Source organism: Pocillopora damicornis, chromosome 9, assembly GCF_964200805.1.
Source record: "Pocillopora damicornis chromosome 9, jaPocDami1.2, whole genome shotgun sequence".
NCBI lineage: Eukaryota > Metazoa > Cnidaria > Anthozoa > Scleractinia > Pocilloporidae > Pocillopora > Pocillopora damicornis.
In genome coordinates this window covers 9,836,044-9,858,535 of record NC_142678.1, presented here as the reverse complement: position 1 = coordinate 9,858,535, position 22,492 = coordinate 9,836,044, and the positions used below count along the sequence as shown (strand labels likewise).

Here is a 22,492-nt window from a genome sequence, read left to right as displayed (position 1 = left end):
TATTTCTCCAATTCAATGGGGATAATTTGTACACTTGAATTATGCCATAAAAATTATAGGTCACCATGCTCATTTAAGAGCTAAAAACCATTGCACCTCTTTCACTGGTCCATAGATTGAAAAAAAGGACCATGGTCTAGCAAAATTGCATTCTAATACCCTCCCATTATTGAATGATTCTTTCTGTGATCAACAAATGTTGTAAAATTTAGCAGAGCTTCTGGTGCTTCTGTTGGATTTTTCTCTTGCAAGCATCATTCTATGATGCTTGCATCTTCATTAAAATATGTGTACTTCACTGGAAAGACTTAGTGCTTCCAGTTCAAATGCCACACTCCATTATAAGATTATTGGTCAAATGACCTGGGAGAGGGAAGTTGTAGCTTCAAATTGATTGGTGCATAAGTTATGGTTATAATTTGATTATTATTATCTATATTGCTATCATTGTTTTTGTTGTTATCAACAGTGATATCACTATTATTATCTATTCCTGCTCTTTCAATGCTTCTGACATTACCAGTTTTTTTTTGTTCTCCCATAAAAGTTTGTTATTGTGGAAAACAACACCGGGAGGTGTTTTGTGGAGCAGGTAAGGATTGTAGTGAAGACTTCTTTGTTATTACTTTTGCATTACTTTAAAGGGTATGTAAGCTCCAGTCTCAGCCAAATAAATCTACATGATTAAAACCATGGATAAAACTTAAAACTTGTGCATTTTGATGAGTACCCTAGATTAACCTAATGTTGGTAACAACATGTTTTGTTAAATGTGCTGAAATGCAACTATGAATGCTGTCATTCAGAAACATCTCAGCAACCTGACTGGCACTTGTCAAACCACAATGTTTGGTCAATAAATGGCTGCAATAGAATAATTTTTTGGGTCAAGAATGCCTCTTGTGAAGCTCCTACATGTAATTGCTTGAACAGATTGCTTAGAGAAGGTAAAAAGAGGAGAGTGACATAAATTTTTTAGATCACTGGTAAGCAGCCAGGTTGTTCAGCATGATTATAAAATGGTGGAATCTCTAGTTGAATTTCAAATGCATTGGAGAACAATTTTCAAAAGGTTTGGTTTCTCCTTAAAATTTCAATTTCATGCTTTTCCTGTAAGGTTATTTTTTTTCAAAGTTTTTTCAAGAATTGTTGGTATTTTCTTGTACTGATATTTTTATCAACTTCTTAGGTGTATACACACGTGTATTAAGATCTTTTTTATGACCACCCCACCTGTATGATCACACTGACTGATCTTTGAACTGGGTTGTAACTGCGTTACAGTGCTAACTATGTCACTAAATTTTGTAAAGTTTAACTAAAAACAAGTGACAGTTAAGTGCAGTTTCTAAAATGTTCTTGCTGTCTGAAAAAAAAGGTCTTTAATTTACAAAATAAGGTAAACCAAGAAAAAAAATAACATGGGACCACTGTGTAGTAAAAGAAGACTTAAAATTACATTAGTTAGCTCATGCAATCTAAAGTTTGAGAATTTTAAAAGCAACCTGTGATATGTCCCTCCCCTAACTTTTAGTGTTGAGCAAATCTTAAAATTGTAGGCTCAAAGGGTTAAGGAGTAAAAAGTGGAGTATTAAGAAGAAGTGGAGGGTCATAGGGTTGTGTGATATTCATTTTGTTTTCCAAATGCTTGTGGCTGTTATTTTTGCATTCTGAGGCACCTCTTGGGTGGCCATAGACTGTTAAAAACTGTTAGCTGTCTATATATTAGATAGGTGTTCACCTTGCCTTACCCTTTTCAGCTTTGTGGGATGCATTTTGATTTGTTTGTTATTATACAATAGTTGTACCTGGCAATGAGGATCTGGAAGCAAAATCAGGATGTTTCTCTTGCCAAGACAAGTGCTTAAGGTGAAAATTAAATCATTCATTTCATTTACAACTTGATAGTTCTTATGAAAAGAAGGGAAAATGAAACCTTAAGAAAGAGATTCAAGGGTTAAGTAATCTTGCATACCATCAGCAGGGAAGAGAGTGTTGAACACAGCCATGCCTACAGAGCAGGAGTATGAAGCCTTGTGCTGCTGTTTATAAAGCATGGAAAATTAAAAAAATGTTGTATTTCCTCATTCCAAGCTAAAATTTAGTTCAAGGAATGCTCAATATCAGCATACACAAATACAACTTTTATAAATTGTCATGATCATTCTTCAACAAAATTTAAAAAAAGAGAAAATACTTCTCCTACTTATAGTATTGATGATTGTCTGGATTTCAACTACATAATGCTGCATATCACCTGAAGAAAACTTACAGTAAACAGTTGAAACAACATGATCCATATCAGAAGTGATAAACTTGTAAGACAAACGATTTTGCTTCATATACAAGCTTATTCCCACAATGAATAATCACATCCTTTTTAATCAAGTTGTCACCAACTGCTATAGAGGGAATAAGAAAGAAAGCTGTTGTTTTGCATAAGTTAATTTTGAAAAATTAAAGATGTATAAATATTTTTCGTATCAATAACAAAATGAATTATTCTCAGCGTAATTTTCTTAAATAGTTTTGTTCATACTATGCTTATACACTCATACTTGTAGGTGGTTGCAGGTAAGTGAATTGTGTGACTCTTCTTTGGACAATGCATTACAGTAACTTGCATTTATTGTCTTCAGAACCTGTAAGATTTAGGCTTTTGTAATAAGCCACAATAACCATGCTGTTTTGTTGCTGTTTTATGAGCATGCTGTATCCCAGATTTTTAACCCCATTTTATTACAAAAATCAATGGTGCAGCTAATGAATGAGTTGCCAGGAAGCAGATCATTGTATTGGCACAAATATTTCTGGGATTGCTTCAGGGCAAACATTGCAACTCACTCACTGTATGGTGAAAGGTTTTCCCAACATCTCAACTATCAGTTTTTTAGGGAGATCGTTGCTTTTTTAGAAGCATAAGTTTTTTTTTAAACAACCTTGAAATATGAAATAAAATCTACTGATTGACTCTTCTCCATCAACAAGGATTATTGTGAAACTGATTGGGTAATAGTCTCAAAATTTAATAAATGAGCTATAAATGACCAAGAAATAACTCAACAAAGCCTTTAAGTTTTTTTAACATGTGTTAAGTCTACGTTCAGAATTTTTCTTGGTTTGGTTATACAAAAGAGCACTATGGTGATACATAAAAGTAATTAAACACCTTCATTGCTTCTTCACAGCTTCTTCATTGTGATCAATAAGAACAAACCAAATTTGATAGGTGGCCTTGGTTGACATGTCGGCCAATATATCGGTCGACTGTCAAGGTACTTATCGACCGACTATTGGTGGACAGTCGACCGACTATTGGTCGATAGTCGACCGATATTTGACCGATACTTGACCGATACTTGACCAATACTTGACGGACACTTGGTGGATACTTGACTGATACTTGACCGATACTTGACCGATACTTGACTGATACTTCACCGGCAGTTTATTGCTACATATCAGCCGATGCATCGGCTGTCAGTCGGTTGATATATCGGTCGACTACCGATCAACTATCGACTGACAATCGATGGACTATCAACCGACTATCAGTTGATAGTCGACCCAAAGTCGACCGATATATCAGTTGACTGTCAGCCGATATGTTGACCAAGGCCACCTATAGTACACATGATCCACCTTTTCTTGTGCAACAATGAGGAGCTTCAAATGGGTTACTTAGGGGTGATGCACAACTGAATATATGTCCATAATTTCTGCTGGAGTTCTTATGATCTTGCTTTTCCTTTCCTAACTCCAAGGAGTAAGAGGAGAAAAAGTTGCTGCTCAAAAACTTCTGGATTTTTCTCAAACAAACTGTCACTTGACCAAGGGATTTCCTTGTGTTTTTCATCACTTATATTATCCTGCCAGAGAGCAACAGCTGGGTGAAAACAATTTACATCTCCACTGACAATGACTTCTCTCTTTTGAGGAAGTATATTTTCAGACATTGTTATTAGTTTATTTGATATGTTAACAAGTATGAAGACAGGCTTTGCATACTCAAGTACAACTGAAAAGACTCCAATGAGTTACTTTGTAGTGATTTGTGGCTGATTTTGTAATATTCAAGACCATTATGTGTTGGTGATTTTACAATGGACCAACCTTATTCAGGAGAGAAGTTTATATGTATAATTTTTAATATATTTTGTGATAACTGTGACAAAAATAAACTTCCCTCTTATCAACATAATCTTACCTATTTATGATAAAACTGTGGCAAGAAAAAGTTCTCCAAAATATTTATTTGGATGTCCAAATAACATCTTGCCATATATCTAGCAACTTGCAGTTTTTGCTCTGTGGCAATCCCAGAAACTTTGTGCAAACGTAAGGATCTGATTACTGGCAACTCATTCACTTATTGGTGATGTAAATTGTTAGTCTCATGATTGTCTTGTATTATTTAAGGACCCTTGATTGTGGTAACCATAACTGTCAAAATGTTTGTCATATTGGAGTTTGTAAAGAATGTCTGCTGAAGCCATCAATTTTAACAAGTTGTCCATGTGGAAAAACTCCTGTTTTTGATTTGCTTGGTGGTCATGATGTCAGAAAATCCTGCTTAGATCCAGTGCCAACCTGCAAATTGATGTGTGGGAAGGTTCTTCCTTGCAGTCCATCCAAAGGTATTTTGGCAAGACCTTGATTCTTGACAAGATCCATGAGGATTTTCATATTGTGTATTTTAACTAGTTTTGAGTAGTGTTTCATGAAAAAATCTTCAATAGAATTCCTTATTATTTTATTATTTATTAAGTGGCTAAGCTCAAAATGTAGTTTATTTCTTAAGGTGAATGGCTCTATACAGAATTCTTAAAAGTTAACTTGTGCTCTTCACAGTCCTACAACTTTCACATGTGTTGGTACATGGTAAACTGTCACTGCAATAGTTAGCTTTTAACAATTACATCATTAAAGGGAAATTACACCATGAAATTGTATGTAATATACAACTTATTATATAACAATGTTGACTGCTTGTCCTGAATCCCAAGGTACTTGAGAAGACAGTGATACAACAAGAACATAGTTTACAATGTTCTGGTAACATATTAAGATCAACTTGTTTAAAAATTGTTTTCAAATACCCAGTGCTATAAAAGTTTTTCTCCTGTTTCACAGATCTGTCATCTGCGGAAGGCAGAGGAGGCAAAACCACCAAAGAGCACTGCTGTAAAATGCAATGTCATCTAGGTGAGTGTGGTCCTTGTGATGGAAGGACAAAAGTCAAGTGTAGATGTGGTACAAATTCCAAGGTAAGTAACAATCAGCAAAGTAGGTCTTACCTAAACAAACTGAATTATTGCAAATGGTCCTTCCTCTAACAATAGCATGGTATGATTTTGTGAGATATGTCTCTACTGTGGCCACAATGATACTACCTTGAATTAAAATAATAATGTCTCAAATATTTGATTTGGAATTCCTGCAGTATGTTGTAATTATCACAGAATTTAAAATGACCTAATTTCTCCCCTTTTCAAATCTACCAAGTTCTGTTTTCACAAGAGGCTTAAAGGCTTACTAAAGTTCTGTTCAAAGTATCCCTAAATGTTTACATAATGACTGGGATCTCGTACAGATCATTTTCTTGTAATCAGGATAATCAGCAATTGGTGAATGGAGTTTCAAAATGCATGACAGCTTGCTGATGCAGATATAACTCTTGTGACGTTCATTTCATTTGCAAGAAATTTGTCCTCTATACTGAAAGAGAATGTTGTAGAAACTGATGTACTCACTGTGTCTTCTTGACTAAATATATTTTTCCAAATATTTCATCATTAAATTTGTTCATAATTTACAACTTTGTAGAACCATGTTGGATATAATTACTTTGTTTCAGGTCATACTGATAGTGACTGCAAGAAAAACCAAAAAATGAATGATTTGAAAAATTTTTAATCGAGAAAATAATCAATCCACATTTGTTTGTATGTTGCAGAAGGCAATTTTTCTGGCCAAAACTGTTCTTACTAAAAAAAAAACAGGAGTATTATTATCCATGTCCCCCTGAAATAACCACCTCACTGCAACAGACAATTCTTTTTGTCCCAGGGTGAGTGTTGTGGTGAGGTGCAAGTGTATTTCCAGTGTAACATTCTGGATGTGTTCTTTTTCCTTCCACAGGAGATCCCTTGCTCAGAGATAAACTTTGAAGGTAATTTTATTATGAAAACTGCACACTGTAGACATGCTCAAAGGTTCTGTTTAAGGTATTGCTTAGTTGTCAATTTTTTTTCAAGTACTTTTCAAAACTGATTGAACAAGGTGTCTGAAGTTTGCAACTTGGACCTGAATAATGTCTTAAGTTTATTACTACCAGATATCACCTAGATCTAAATGAATTTTTAACAAAACTAGGTCTTACAAGACTTACTTTCTCCCCTCATGTCCAAAAAAAAAGAATATACCTGTGACCAACGCTGTAACAAGAAAAGACAATGTGGACGACACAGGTGTAACAAGAAATGCTGTGGGGTAAGTGCTTGGGATTATTCTAAAGGATAGTGGTTCACTATTGTACTCATTTCAGCAACAAATAGTCAATTTTTCTGTGAGATTTTACTAAGCAACCTGACAAGTTTTTCGCAATTTATGTCTCTAATTAAATTGCTAGCTCAACAGTCTCTGTTATGTATAACACATAATACCCAACTTAAACTGTTCCCCTAGAAAAAGTATTTTGCGCTTAGCTGGTAGTGTTTTTGGGAACTTGATGGACTTGAAGGCAAGAAAGGGAAAAAAAAGGTTCAAGTTTGCAGTTTTCAATTCCTATACCTTTTGTGACTCTACCACTTATTTGTGTAGCCCTTTTGATCAAATGTCCCTCAGCTCTGCAGACTATGGTAAGGAGGATCATATCATTCAGTAAAGTGTTTATTTTATCATAATTTTTGTTTTGTCTTATGACAGACAGACATGATTATTTGGAGTGAATCATTAAATGTATTTCAGTATTTTACAAATGAGTACAAGTGAATGCCATGCACTGTCTCATGTAGGTATGTGTTTTCTTAAACACCATTTGCATTAACTTGGCTGTGTTCTTATTCCTTAAGGATGTGGAACACAAGTGTGAGTTTATTTGTGGTAAAAAGCTGCAATGTGGTCTTCATCAATGCCCAGAACCTTGCCACCCTGCTGGTTATTGTCCACCTTGCTTGATGTCAGGTAGCAGTCTTCTTACCTCATGAGTTTGTGTTACCCCAGCCTTGTTACTGTACAAAAAAAAAAACAACAATCATTTTTGTCAACAGAGGACATCAGTTAGAAAAAATTTGCCATATTTGTAAAACTGGCACATCTGCATATTAAAAAAGACAACTCAATAGACCAATGGGGGATAATGTTATCCAATGGAAAAATCACTATCTACCAGCTAGAGATTTATCCAGAGGATAGCATGCTCCACCCTTCGGACAACTATGGCCAATAGGAAATGCTACTTAAGATCTAAACTGTTGATAGTACAAAGCGATTGTCCAATCAATGACTTACCCAATAGTCAGTGATGTTTCAACAACCTTACCAGAATTCACCTTCAGAGGTAGAACAGGATAACCTGCAATTCAGTAATTCAGCTTGAATGTAGAATTTTGTGATTTTAACAGCTCTTCAGGCAGATATTTAAAGAACTCTACCATTCTTGGTGTGTGCAATCATTGAACATTAGACAGGGAAGTGTAAATAAGCAAGGTTTTGGATTGTCTTATGTGTATTACCTCTTTCACCCTTTGTGTGTAGAAATTGGAATCACATTGAGTAAACTTCACTTTGTTCCAGAGCAAGTGGTGTTCCGACATGCTGAAACAGTGGAGGTCTATTTTTTTGCAAGTAGTTTATCCCTGTCGTGCTCTTTGATTCTCTCTTTTCCAATCTTGTCAATGTAGACCTTGCTGCACTCACAGAGCATCCTTTAAACCAAGTATCCTTTGGTCACCTATTTGGTGTGATAGTAGCATGGTCTTTGACTAAAAAACTGCCTGTTGAAAGTGTTTCTTACTATGTGATGTTGCCATCATTCTGGATTTGTGACTTGTTGGAAGCTTTCAAGCAAACAACTCAATATCTTTTAGAGTTCTTTCAGTTGGAAAACGTAGTTGCTGTAGACAGTTCCAAATTTGTTCGGAAAGACCTTTGACATAGGGCAGGACTGGAGTGGATCTCAACTCAGTGGAAGGTTCAATGCTGTGGTAGGTGTCTTGGCTATGTTACCCTCTGCATGAAAGAGGAAGGATAACCGTTGGAAACAACATATGATGACAGATGTTTCTTCTCCATAAAGATAATGGAGGGTTTTGATTGGAGACATTTAGCATGCTCGTAGATACTTGATAATACTGTGCTTTACTGATTGTGGATGGTATGAGTTATGGGCTTAGTAGTAGTAAGTATGTTATCTTCCTGTTTATGCCAGTGGGTAGCCATCCATCAGGTTCTCTTTTAACTGCATTGTGAAGGAAGGTGGCTCTGTTGCTGTTTTCTTTTTCCATAGTGAAGAAAATGGAAGGCTGTCAGTTTAAAATCTGTAGGAAGCTTTCTATGCTCTCACATGCCAAGATGATAAAGGTGTTGTCTATGTAGTGCTTCCAAATCCTGGGGGGATGATGTTACTGCTTGTTCTTCAAACCTCTTCATATAGAGGATAGCAACAACAGTGGAAACCAGACCCCTATGACTGTGCCTTCTGTCTGTTTATAAATTGATCCATTGTACTGGAAGTACATACATATCAATACAAACTTGAGGAGATCCATGATCTAAGTGTTGTTATGCAGTTGGGTAAAATATAATCATTTTCAAGTTCCTGCAGAGCTGCTTGTACAACTGTGTTGATTGGAATATTTGTAAACAATCATTCTATGTCAAAGGCAGTGTTTTCAATGACCCACCACCCACCAGAGCTCTGGAGGGTATTCTATTGGGAATCCTTGGGTGTACTTTGCCACATCCAAGTCAAATTTACAGAACAGAAAAATAACAAAATAATGTAGAAAGTAATAGTCAATTTAGTATTAGAGCATTCATCTGATTTGTTTTTCAATTTCTGTGGTCTTTGACTTTTAGATTTATTCTTGTACTCGCACTTTTCTTTTTCTGTTTATTTGGCATGTTCTACATAAATCCAGATGTACACATCATCAGTTACGTAAGATAATTTTCAAACGACTTTGTGCTGAACTAAAATCATCAAATATTTTTGAACAATAAAACAACGGCAATTCTTCCTCTTTCCATGTTAGTAAATGAACTTGAAACCAAAGTTGTTAAAATAGCGCGCTTGTTGATAGCACACGCAAATCAACTTGTTTGCAAAGATCTTACATTTGCATAAAAATTGCTTAATTAAAAACAGCTATTGATCCCTTATCATCTAGTGAAGAAAACCATGATCTTATGGTTACTGGTTAGCCAGAACATGAGTGAACAAATGACTTTTCATGATTTTTGTGAAGCAGTTAGCAGCTTGACAGAATTCACTGTCATATATCTTTTATTTCACCCAGTAAAAGGAAAAAAAAACAAAGACAAAACTTGCAATCACAAGAAACGTGTTCTGTGTTTCCAGGTGGGTGGGAGACTGGAGGTTTGTTTCAAATTACAAGCAGAAGACTCTGTTATCAAAGGTCATAGCGTAACTATGCAAATACTTTGAGCAACTGCCACTCAGAGTGATGTACAAGTAGAAAAATAGAAAAGAAGCTGGCATGGCTAGGCAAAGGAGGGTCTGGAACATTGGGTAGAAAATGGAGAACAAGTTTGGACAGAAATTTGATGCACACAGGATATCGTCTTGGGTTGTTTTGATCAACTGCCTGTTGAAAGTGTTTTGTATCATGCGATGTTGGAAGGCTACCACCATTCTGGATATGTGACTTTTTGGAACCTTTCAAGCAAACAACCCAAGATCTTTTAGAGTTCTTTTAGTCAACTTCTACCTTATTACATGAGTTTTGATAAAAATGATTGATATTGTCTCATCGTATACCACATTTGCAGCAGAAAAAGATTTTGAGTTTCCAAGATATTTATACTGACTCAGATTTTGGTAACCAGTAACCATATGTCCTCTTAGAGAGGACTTAAGTGTGCAACTCTGGCAGAAAGTTTGCATGTCAACAAAAAGAAGGTTTTGATTGTCCAATGTTTAATGACCATTTACCAAAGTTTAACACAAAAAATGCCATTTGAAGCCAGTTTTTACTGAATGGAGCTAATGGGTTATTGAGAGGGGAATTTTTTCATATTATTCTCTTGCAAGTGCCTTACTGAGGTAGCCACTGACTTCAAATCTTATTGAAAGCACTGCAAAGGACTCTATGATCTTGCTTTCTTGAGTCGTTTCACCACTGATGATAGGCACAAAGTGGGCTGGGTTGAGCACTGAAAAGTCTGAGTTACCTGTTAGCAGAAATAAGAGGTTAGCTGAATGAGCAGACAAACAGTATACTGCCTTGATTTATCTTTGGTAAACCATCTTGGTCTGATAGGTGTGAACATTTAAGACTACATTAGGAAGACTGCATCATTTCCTTCATGATGTATAGGTCACACATACTTATTTGATGTCATCACCTCAAGAAGAGAGGCAGTATGCAGTCAAACATTGCAATCCACTTCCGTAGTGGCCTCATTTATGAGACAAACAATGACATTTCTCTCTTGAAAGTCTTTGGATGTGTACAGAAGCTGTGGGAATTGGGTCCTTGTTGCAGGAAGTGTGTGTCTAAATGCTGAAAATTGACCAATAACAAACGACTCTATCATTGTGAGCGAAGATAAACAAGTTTACAATACCATGAACACTTTCTTACATTTTCATGATAACAAACCTTTCCAACTCTTTATGGTGGCCAATTTACTTAATCAACTCTATTGATAATGTCAAATTACCCTTTCAATAAGATACATAACTAAAAATTTGCTAGCTGACTTTTATTAAGTTTCTGAAACTCTAAGTCCCTTTTTTCAGGCTTTGACGAATTAAAATGTTATTGTGGAGCTACAGTTTTGTACCCACCAATCCCATGTGGAACTACACCTCCTGAGTGTGACAAGCCTTGCTCAAGGATTCATACTTGTCACCATCCAGGTATGATAGCTATTCACATATATAGTTTGCAGGTTGAAGGTTATTTCACCCGAAAGCGTTCTTTATCTCATTGGCAAAGAATTTTATACACACTTTCCCTTTCCCAGTTTATTTTAGAATCACAAAAGGGCTTAAACACAAGCAATAGTTCAGAGTACTACTGTTGTATATACTCTATGGTATGGTAGACCTTTCAAAACAAATTATTTTGAATACATGCAAATAACAGAGAAGGAGGCAAGCACGACAACAGTTGAATTAAACAAGAAGGAGAGTGGTGATGTTAATTGGAAACTGTAAGCAAAAGGCAAGTACCTAAGTTGCCCAAGTATTGTAGTCATAAATGAAATGAAAATCAAGAGTGTTGTCTGTAATATACTTTTATTTTGATCATTAGTGAATCATACATGCCACAGTGAAGAATCGTGCCCTCCTTGCACAATATTGACCAAGAAAAAATGTATGGGAGACCATGAGGTACTGTTGGCCTGTATGTTCACAATACCAAAGCTTCCTGTTGTGGTTTGTTGGCATAATGCTTGAGAATTACTTGTATAAGACCCAATCTTATTGAGGGTTGATTTCAAAATGACGCAAGTTGTCCAGACTTGTAGCCAGGATGCAACAATTAAATAAACAAAAAATTTATTCAGTGATCATGAGAGTGGGTTAAAGAAAATTTTGGAGTCTCCCTCCTGGTTTAAAACCTCAGACCTTCAAATCGGAGTGCTAATGCTCTTCCACTGAGCAACAGAACTCAGACAGTTAAGCCACATACTAGGAATGGGATGTGAGACAAGTGTCTTACATGCTGCTAGGATCAGGAAGTACAACCAATTTAATCAGTTGGGCCATTTTTACAAGGTAAACCATTTTACCCAGTAAGGTCAGTTTATAACCATTTTATTTAGACCTTGTTAAGCAGTTGGATCATTTTAAGGTGGCGCTGGAGGTTAATTTGGGTTAATTTGGCCATCTTTTGCTCCGTTTTGAAAAATTTCAAGGGGTCTAAGACTAACCAAAATAACCCAAGTAAGTCAGTTTTAACCAGTTAGGATCAATTTAATTTGTTTCACCATGTTAACTGGTTGCATCATTTTAACGAGTTGGACCATTTTCTCTGGTTACACCATTTACTACGAGTTGGACCATTTTATCTTGTTAGATCATTTTCTCTAGTTAGACCATTTAAACCAAATTAAACATTTTAACCAGTTAGACCATATCTTCTGGTTAGGTCGTTTTAACAAGTTGAACCTTTTGAATTGCTCTAACTATTTTCACCAGTGGTATCATTTTAACAAGTTAGACTATTTTCTCTAGTTAGACCATTTTATCCAGTTGGACCATTTTAATCAGCTGGATATTTATAACAAGTTGAACCATTTGTTTTGTAAATCAGACCATTTGAATTGGTTGGACCTTTCTATGTAGTTAGACAATTTTCACTGGTATGACCATTTTATTTAGTAAGACCATTTTAAGTGTTTTGAGTATTTTATTAAGTTGTCATTCTATCCGGATGGACCATTTTCTCTAATTAGGCCATTTTTACCAGTTGAACTATTTTCTCTAATTAGACAATTTTCTCTAATATGACCCTTTTCATATGTTCCACCCTTCTATCTTGTTTCACCATTTTATAAAAATACCCCATTTTATCTTATTACCCTACTTTAACCAACTGGACCATTCTAACAAGTTGAATCTTTTTTCCTAGTCCGGCCAGTGTAAATAGTTCAACCAATTACCCTAGTTAGAGCATTTAAGTGGCTGGACCATTCTATCTAGTAAGACCATTTCTATTGTTTGAACTGATTTATTCTGTTCGACCACTTTAACGGGTTTTCCGTTTCCATTTTCCATAATTGGACCATTTGTGCCAGTTGGACCATTTCACTGGTATGACCATTTTTATTAGTAAGACCATTTAAAGCGGTTTGAATACTTATTTAGTTAGGTCATTTTAACCAGCTGGACCATTTTTTCTATTTCGACAATTTCTACCGGTTGAACCACTTTCTCGCCCTAGACTATTTTCACTAGTTCCACTATTTTTCTAGTTTCACCATTTCAACCCCTTGGATCAATCTATTTAGATGGACCATTTTAAGTACTTAGACCATTTTATCTAGTCAGACGATTATCACCAATTGGACTGTCTTAGGCAATACACCCATTTACCTAGTTAAACCATTGTAAACGGTTGGACCATTTTTAATTTTTTTTATAAAAAAGAAAAATAATCCTTTGTTAGCATGAAGAGTGGTATGTTGCTAGCACCAATCAGATCGCCGCATTTGGGTATTTATCTCTCACCAATCAGATTGCCGCATAAGGGTATGTATCTCGCACCAATCATATCACAGTATTTGGATATCTTGCACCAATCACAACGTTTAGGGCGTGTTTCTCGCATCAATCATATCACAGCTTCCTTGTAAAAGATGTCATGGAATCAGGAGGCTGCACACAAAGAATGACATACACCCCAAATTTGGGCTTATTTTGATAAGTGTAATGGTTTGTGGCCTTCGCGAGAGCCTCGTCGATTAAGGTCGATATTTTTCTGGATATGAAAGGTTCGCATTTAACCTGTTTGTATCATTTTTAGTTAAAACGTGTTTTTTTGCTCCTTTAATCACAGCTCGCGCGCCAAACAACCATTTTATCTAGTACGACGATTTTTAGCAGTTTGACCATTTTATTTACTCAGGTCATTTTAACCATAGTAACCAGGTTGACCAATTTCTCTAGATAGACTACTTCTACCCTGCAACCATTTTCTCTACTTCGACCATTTAAACTAAGAAGTTAGTTTCATTTCAACAGTTGGAGTGTTTTGCCTAGTAAAACCATTTTAACCGGTTGGTCCATTTTAATCACATGTCATTAGTTGGAACATTTAGTTGGACTAGTTAGACCTAGTTAGATCATTGGTGTCAGTTGGACCATTTTATCTGGGTACACCATCTTAATCAATTGCACTAATTTGTCTAATTGACCATTTGAAGTGGTTCGGCCATTTTTTCTAGTTCAACCATTTTAACCAGTTGCACCATTTTATCTTGTTAGTTAGTTCACTAATTTGGTCGACAATGTCAAAAGAGATATGCATTTGTTGATAATTAAGGCATGATGGTAGATTTGGGTAGATCATGCAATTGCTAATGCTGAAGGTCTCAGGTTTGAATCCTCATGGGGGACTGATGAATGAATAACATGTTTCTGCCACTGGCAACCAACCTTCTCCCTGGAAGTTTTCTGCACAATTTCAGAACTAAAACAGTTTGCTGTGGATCGTTACTGTCCATGTCCTTATTATAAAAAAGCAGTAAGAATGAGCAAAATGTTAGAACTACCATCCCTACGCGCTGTCAAATATACAACTGGTGTTAATTGAATATCAAAGTAAAGTGATTTCGGTCTTTACACAGTTGCATTAATTTGCTCGACTTATTGAGTGTTTTTCCCTCTCCGAGTTTGGTTTAGGTTTTTTCATAGCAATGGAAAGATAGTGCATTCACTAATGGAAGCAGATAACATGGAGGAAATCCTTTATCATTCGATGTCATGAATTTGATCTGGTTTCTTTAAGGTTCGACACAACATTCCGTGCCATGTAAATGATGTCTCATGTGGAAAGGAGTGTGGAAAACCACTGAATTGTGGACACAAATGTCTTAAAATTTGTCATAGGGTAATTCAATGAAGAATTTATTTGTTTTCGAGATCAAATTTTCCAAACCAACAACATATCGTCTGTTTGTGTATCAATTTTGTGTGGACAGTTGATATACCTGATATACTTGTACCATGGACTACAGAGAATCTTAATCTGATCGCATGTAACTTAGTGAAGAAATTAATAATAATTATAGGGTTTCCATGGGACTTCTGTTTGGCGCCTTACTATTGCAGAGCCAATTGGTAACGTCGTAACGTGTAGAATTGTCTGATACCAGTTTAACAAAATCGTTTTTATGTATAGATCAACTACTTTTTTTCCAAAGAGGGATAACGGAACATCAATCCCAGGTTGCTTGAAGTTTTTAGTTAAAGATTTGTTGTGTTCATTCAGCTTCCATGTCTGAGTGACGATGAGCCATGTTTACAACCCTGCGAGTTTCCACGTAAGAATTGTGGTCACCCATGTGCAGCAACCTGCCATTCTGGCAAGCAATGCCCAGCAATACCATGCAAAGTCAAGGTATGTTTCGTTAAGTTCCTGTTCAAATTAAAAACTACGTTCCAATGAAGGTTCAAGTGTGATAACGAGCTAAATGGCTCATTCTGTTGGTGTATATCTCGGTTTCTGTAACAGAAGTCAGCTGAAAAATTTGTTAGTCAATCAAAAGCCGACTCCCCCCTTTCCCCCTCAATACCAGCACTCTATCAGGTAGACATTATCATGTTGGATTTCCTGTTTTATTGTTGTTTAATGTAGCTTTTTTTTTGTGGAAGCAACTGAGGATGGTGTTCATACAGGGTTTTTAAGAGGAAAGATTCTTTTCAGGTCACAGTAAAATGCAAATGTGGGAGACGTTCAGAAAAGTTACCCTGTCTTCAAGGGGGCGAAAAGACGGCTGTTACTCAAGCATATCAGCGGTAAGGTTAATTACAGTGCTTGAAGCTAGTGTATCATAAGCAACTACAACGTCAGAGGTACTTTGTATGATCCGTGATTTTCTTTCGATTTACTTTTAAATCTAACTCCTTACTTTGAAATCGCAGTTAAAGTGGAATACAATTTCCATGGTGAAATTGAAAGGAACTTAAGTTGCTGTTCCTCATTATTATTTGCTGATTTTTTTTTTTTTTTTTTTTGTATTAGTAGGTAGCCTGGGGATTGAAAAATTGATATGTATCTAATTTGTTTGTAATTTGAAAGAGGAAAGTAATTTTTTTTAAAATTTTCATAACAATAACTAAATCCTACCACAGTGCTAACCAGGAGAGGGTGGGTGTGTTTGTATTGTAGCCTGGCCACGGAGACACTTGCAACCAAGATGAAAGATTTACAAAGTGGCCAGTGTATAGATATCAGCAGCATGATGAAAGTGGATGATAAGAAGTTACGAGAGTAAGCTCAGTTTCAACAAGTTTCTTCATCTTAAAAATTTTAGCAGTTGGGTTCCTTGTACTCGCCACTATATTTTAGTGGCATTTACAGGTCACTCGGCGTATCGTTTTACAGTCGTTTCGCTTCTATTACATGTGATTCGCGTCAATTCAACAGTATTTTTGAAACAAAAAAAATATATGCTTAAAAATATTTCAAAAAAATTATAAATCATAGGTAAATGCGTCGAAACTTTCTGTCGTGTCTGAACGTATCCAACATTCCATGGTCACAGGCCTCCCAATCTCACGTCTCCAAAAAGTGAAAAAGTGTCTTTTCTTGCATGAAGGCTTCACACTTTGTGTGAGTCCCAACGTGACCGCCCAGATGACGCGGTGTTAGGTTACGGAGATATCGTTGATAATTTATATAGCTAGTAAGACGTTGTAAGGGGAATAAGTCATCGTCGGTTTAGAACGCTAAATTATGCAAATATTGACATTATAATTTAAGCTGAACAAAACTAATTCACATCTAGTGTGTCCCATATAGTCTTACCGATCCTTGGCGTGAAGCAGAGGCTACACACCAGAATTTCGAGCCTTATCCGGTCCGAGGTGGTTTGTGTCCAGACATTTCTCTAGGGTCTATTCTTTTCCTCCTCAGAGAAATTACTTTCTTTGAGAGTACGCTCAATTCCTCAACGGTTCTATGCTTATCCTAACACCGCGAGGGTAACGTTCAGACTCGTTTGAAGCCTTCATTAATGAATAGATCATTATTTTTCGCCTTTCTCGAAACGTGATCTTGGGCCGGCAATGCCGCGATAGGATGAACACGAAAGGTACCCAGCCATCCCCACCTGAGTACCTAGCCACCATCACATACAGTTTATTGATCTTAAGTATATGTGACACGTGTAAAATTAAGGGTATCTCAAATAATTCTGTTAAATAACTGCTGCACCCGAGAGAAGTTCACTTTTCACACACTGAACCTGTTGAAAAAATACTCCCAAAAAAGGCTCCCTTGAGAGCCACCAAGACAAAAGAGTCCTGTAGAAGCAACCTTTGCAATATGTCATAACCAGCCTCAACTGTATTTTAGATTACCTAAATGAGTTCATTTGTTATTGTTAATGACGTTGTCCATTTCCACAAGCAATTTGGAAACAACGTCGATGGTTGTTGTGGGAAAAAATTTTTTTGAAGAAAGATTCAGTTTATTCATTAGAAAACTCGTAAGAATAATTAGTCTTCTCCATAAAGAAAAACAGAAAAAACTCAGGAACACCTTTTTACAATTCAGACTTGAATGAAAACGACTGAATGTTTTGGCGGGGTGACTTCTGAACTTGTGATTTGCTTCGAAACAATCTATTATCTGTAGAAAATCTCTTCGGAAATCCTTTTTATTTTATAGTTGTGGTGCATTAGTGGGTACGTTCCTTGGGAATTTTAATTAACTTAAGAGACTGCAATGTTGTGTCAACATATTCTTAACTTCAGCTGAAAAGAAAAGTTCGAGAAAATACTGGGTAAAGTAAGTTGTGTAAAATGTCCTAGTCCAAATCAGTGTTGATTCGTACACACCAAATTAAAATCAGGGAATGGTTGTTGAGTGTATCAGTTGACTCACAACTGCATGAATTTTTATGAAGTAGTAAGGGAATTAATTATAATAGACATTGACAAGGCCAACGATGGAGGGAAGTCTCCACTGGTACCTAATATTTCCTGCAAGGATTCTAGAGAATTAGTTGTAGATCTCAGTATATTGGCTGTCCCGTTTGTATTTTCCTCAGGCTTGAGTGTAACAGTGATTGTCATGTACACGAACGAAACAGGTATTTCATTGTTTTTCAAGACCCCCTTTGGAAAAGAATTTACTCAGACGTCTTGTCTTAAAGTATTTGCGATTTGTACTGTACTGCGTAACTTGGTGTCATGTCTGGGATTCGACAACACACGAAACGTTCGAGATGTTTTGATGGGCTACAGGTTACACTGCAACTTGAAAACAGATCGTTAGCATTGCGTCAGTGCTGAATGATTGCTGATCACAATCTTTTCAAGTTTGAATGTTTTACAGTTTTTGTCAGTTGTATTATTATTATTATTATTATTATTATTATTATTATTATTATTATTATTATTATTATTGTAAGTAGTAGTAGTAGTAGTCGTAGTAGTAGTAGTAGTAGTAGTAGTATCACATGATTTCCGGACGATTTAGATAATCTGTGATGCAACAAAACGCTTTACAGTCACTCGGCTCTGTCACGCTCAGTAATCCAGCAATTACTTGGTATGGCTTTTTTATCTTTTCAACAGACGGTTGGCCGAAGCACTTAACATTGAAAATGCTGATTTGTCCCAAGAGGTCTCATTTCGCTTTTCACCATTCCTTTGGACGGAAGCCAAGTAAGTGACAATGAATCTTGACAGGAGTTTGCCCTGATATGACTAATTTTAGGTCAATGGGAAATTCTTTTAAAAGAAGAAGCTCTCGACACAATCCTTATTTAGTAAGAGAAATTCGTGATAATCAAAATTGACAATGATCCGCCGTTACCACTTTATATTTCGAAACTAAGGTATACCGAACCAAAGGCATACAAACAAGGGTTTGTGCAACTTTTAGTCCGTATTTTCCGTTACTTTGACCAGAATGAACGTTCAGTTCCTCTTACTAGTCTAGGTAGAGGACCAAACCGAATTTTTCCCTTTATTATGCTATGGCCTTGTTAGGATGTGCGTGGCAATCAATCGGGAGAAAAACAAATGCTTTTTTTCCCTTACATTTCTACTGTGTGTATGACTGTTTATTGGAAACGATTTTATGTCACGCAGAGCACTTTCAGCGACTCTTCTACCTGAAAAACATAACGAGTTTGTCGTTTAGTCCTTAGCTCGTTTTAATAGACTATTTCAGAGGAAAGAAGGGGTTTAGAGAATCGTTTGCTCGAACGTTTAAGAACAATTGGCGATGTATAATGGGAGGCTTTGGCGTCAGACCTGTTTTAGATTTATTGTACGAGCCACGAAACTGACCAATCATACTGTGCGTATTTAAGTATTTGAACATACATTTCAACCCACCCTTTCGACGCCCTTGTTTATATGTAACTAGGTTGGTGGGGTTTTCATAGTGTTTGCAGTTCTCTGTTTGGTGTCAGTGTACTCACATACTACCCACATGTTCCCTACTCGTAACGAGTGATTCAAGTTGTTTTCTTTTCTGCAAATAAAAGGCAAAATCTAAAATTTGCCAAGTCTGTGGAGGAGGCACTGGAAAATCTTGTTCAAGCTACTTTGAAGGTAAGAATTAAGATCAGAAATTTATCTTGTTTAACATTTTTTTACGGCGACCGGATCAGTGAGTTGGAAATTATTTTTATAATTGATGAATTAGAAGTGGGATGTGATTATTTAGTAATGCCGCACTTTAAATGATTCAGGCCGAGAGAGTAAATTGACTCTTTACGTCGAACTCGAAAAACCTCGTAAAATCCACGCAGGAGAAGTAGCAAAAAAAAAAAAAAAAAAGTGGGAACTTATATAGTGGCACGAAACTCTTTGAAAATGGATTAACCGAAAAAATAGGACGCTGAATACTATGTTAGATAAACTACTCCAAAAAGAGGCTAATTATGAAAGGATGCAGATTTAAATCACAAAATAGATAATCTACATACCACTGTATGAAGAGTTACATAAAAACTGTAGAGATCTGGAAACGTGCCGTGAGAAAATTTATTTCGGACTCATTTGTTCCTATGTCTCTCAATTGTAAAAATTACATTTTCAAGTTTGCGGAGTACTGCAATGTTATTATTCAACTTCGGTGAATGATCGTTGAATATTACAGGCCTCTAGTGTCACTACATGGGATAAACGTGAACATTAAAGATGACATTTGTACTTATTACCTTTCAGTCAACAACATCTCAAAGGACACATTCCTTTCCACCGATGAACTCAAATCAAAGACGGCTCGTCCATGAACTTGCTGTGTTTTACAACTGTGCATCCAGAAGTTATGATAAAGAACCAAAAAGAAACACAGTAGTAACTGCCACTAAGTGAGTTCCATATGCCGTAGCCTGATCTGGGAAGGGAGGAGGGGGTGCTCATGAGAACGTTGGGTAGGGGTGTGCTGGAGAAGCCTGACCTAATTTAAGACAAATAGCGATCAATTCGCTACTCAGATGTAGTCATCAAACGGTGTGAATTGTGGCCTGATGACTTTAGATCTTTGTCTAACACCGTAGGGTGACCTGCCAGTGTATCTTAGAAGTTTCCCGAGGTCAGCTACCATTTTGAAAACTGGTCGCCATCTTATGAAACCTGATCGAGAAACTCTTGGTGGCGAGGTTGTTTAGCTCGCACGGTAGGCCTTCTCCATCTAGTTTCCTCGGTGAATCGTTTTCAAACATCGTTTCTGGTCTCCACACTGAATGTCGGTGTGGTCCTTTTGACTTAATCAGCCAGCGCTTTCTACTATTTGAATGATACATCGCTAACTATTCAATTAGTTATAGGGTATGTCATTGTCTTTTTCAGGGAGTCTCGTCTTCCTTCTGCAAGATTATCATCACAGATAGAAAGAGAAATCAACCCGCCTCCTCCTCAGCCCATACCATTCCTACCCTCCTCTCAGGAACCTACAAAAAAGTTAGTATATTGATGACGGACCTAATTACACATTAAATTCGTTTAGTTGTGACGAATATGGAAGCGACCCTAGCAGTTATAAACACCACTTCGGCAGTTGTGAAAATAAGGCCTGAAAAAAAAAAAAAAACAGGCCCGTACGAGATCTGAACCCATTACCTTTGCGATACCGGTGCAGCGCTCTACCAACTGAGCTAACAAGCCAGTTGGGAGCTGATCAAAGTTGAGTCGTGATCAAAGTTGCAGATTTATGGTCGTGGCAGCGAAGAAAAAGTTTGTGTCAAAAACCGTGAGTAAAGAAAACGTTATTTGTTGTAGTAAAGGTTCGACCTTAATATGCGAAACAAAACAGTTCCTCAAACAAGAGTTTTGTGAAAAGACGAGCACGGAAATTTGTGCCTCTTTTGCTGATTGGCGCTTTCAAAAATGGGCCTTTGAGTGCTGAAGCGATTTTCTCTAGTTTTCTAACTCTACATTTGAAGAGTGCCACAAAGCTGCTAAACTTACGTTATTTTTAAAACACCTAAAACTGAGTACTTCAACCCTTCCCTTCATATTTTTGTACGAAATTGACCATTTAAAACACAGTAGAAGAGTTGCAGATTTACGTATTCGTTTTTTATGATAAAAAATGAGAGAGGAAAGGAAGCCCAGGTATTGAAAAGTTGCTCTTGTTAGCCTCGTTTCCATGTCTCAGTGGGGCTCCAAATAGCCGTCAGACGTAATTTCCCACGCAAAATAAATTTCAATCTCAAAATATCCATTTCGGGATTAGAACCTTTAACCAAGTTCACATGCAAAATTTGAGCCAAGTCGGTGAACCTGCCTGTCCCGCCTGATCCGACATTTATGGACTATCGCTTTTTAATGCTCGTCAATTTGTACAAATCAGTGTTTGCACGTCACTGTTATTGACATTGAAATCTATTACGATGCAAAGGAACGAAAAATGTCGAGCTAACGAACCTCAAACTCGCTTCTTAATACCACTGAACGTTACTGCTTATGCTTAAATCGTTGACGTTTTCTTTCTTGTTGGTACGGTAAGAAAGTAACTCTGTTGTAAATGTTAGTAGTTTCGCGATCTCACCGCTCGCCATGGAAATTGCTATTTTTTTTTTCGCTTTTGAGCTGTAAAAGGTTTGTCTTCTTATCAACCTTTTCATTTACAGGTTATTGTCTCAGGAAAGGAAAAAAACCGCATGGGCACAACCTCCTGATTACTTTTCCGATGATTTCGAAGACTGATAACAAGATGCCAACTTGATTTAACTAAATTCATAGGAGAAAGAGACAGAAGTTAGAAGAAGAACTGAAGTGTGATCTTCCTGGCTCTTTAATTATAAAATGAATGAAGTGGAAAGACTTAAACGTCAATTAATTTACTCTTCTAACATTTACTCTAAAAGAATTACAAACCCTTACATAATATTTTCTGATACCTTTAAAATAAGGATTCGAATTACCGCTGCATCCTTATGTCAGACTGCGTTTTTCGGGAAGGGAGTCGAGACTAGCAAATAAACTCTATTACCATGAGCGTCATGTTGATTTGGTTTGTATCTGCTTGGGTTACAAAACAACGTTGGGCTACAAAACAGCAGTCATTATTTTTGAAACTACAAGCATGGTTACGCCGATTAGAAA

At 36.6% G+C, this 22,492-nt stretch overlaps 1 protein-coding gene across 1 annotated transcript in view; it reads left to right on the top strand.

The window, feature by feature from the left end:
• Positions 1 to 22,385, top strand: part of LOC113675954 (transcriptional repressor NF-X1) — a 30,906-nt gene extending 8,521 nt beyond the window's left edge. Inside the window, exons 9-27 of the mRNA XM_027192556.2 lie at positions 548 to 592; positions 1,803 to 1,869; positions 4,420 to 4,637; positions 5,134 to 5,267; positions 6,142 to 6,172; positions 6,419 to 6,492; positions 7,074 to 7,185; positions 10,988 to 11,107; positions 11,505 to 11,584; positions 14,706 to 14,807; positions 15,189 to 15,317; positions 15,624 to 15,715; positions 16,089 to 16,190; positions 17,974 to 18,015; positions 18,503 to 18,592; positions 19,423 to 19,489; positions 20,108 to 20,253; positions 20,735 to 20,845; positions 22,018 to 22,385. Of these exons, the coding sequence (XP_027048357.2) occupies positions 548 to 592; positions 1,803 to 1,869; positions 4,420 to 4,637; positions 5,134 to 5,267; positions 6,142 to 6,172; positions 6,419 to 6,492; positions 7,074 to 7,185; positions 10,988 to 11,107; positions 11,505 to 11,584; positions 14,706 to 14,807; positions 15,189 to 15,317; positions 15,624 to 15,715; positions 16,089 to 16,190; positions 17,974 to 18,015; positions 18,503 to 18,592; positions 19,423 to 19,489; positions 20,108 to 20,253; positions 20,735 to 20,845; positions 22,018 to 22,093 (1,838 nt within the window). The 3' untranslated portion in view covers positions 22,094 to 22,385. The remainder of the gene's footprint in view (positions 1 to 547; positions 593 to 1,802; positions 1,870 to 4,419; positions 4,638 to 5,133; positions 5,268 to 6,141; positions 6,173 to 6,418; positions 6,493 to 7,073; positions 7,186 to 10,987; positions 11,108 to 11,504; positions 11,585 to 14,705; positions 14,808 to 15,188; positions 15,318 to 15,623; positions 15,716 to 16,088; positions 16,191 to 17,973; positions 18,016 to 18,502; positions 18,593 to 19,422; positions 19,490 to 20,107; positions 20,254 to 20,734; positions 20,846 to 22,017) is intronic.
• Positions 22,386 to 22,492: the final 107 nt, after the last annotated feature.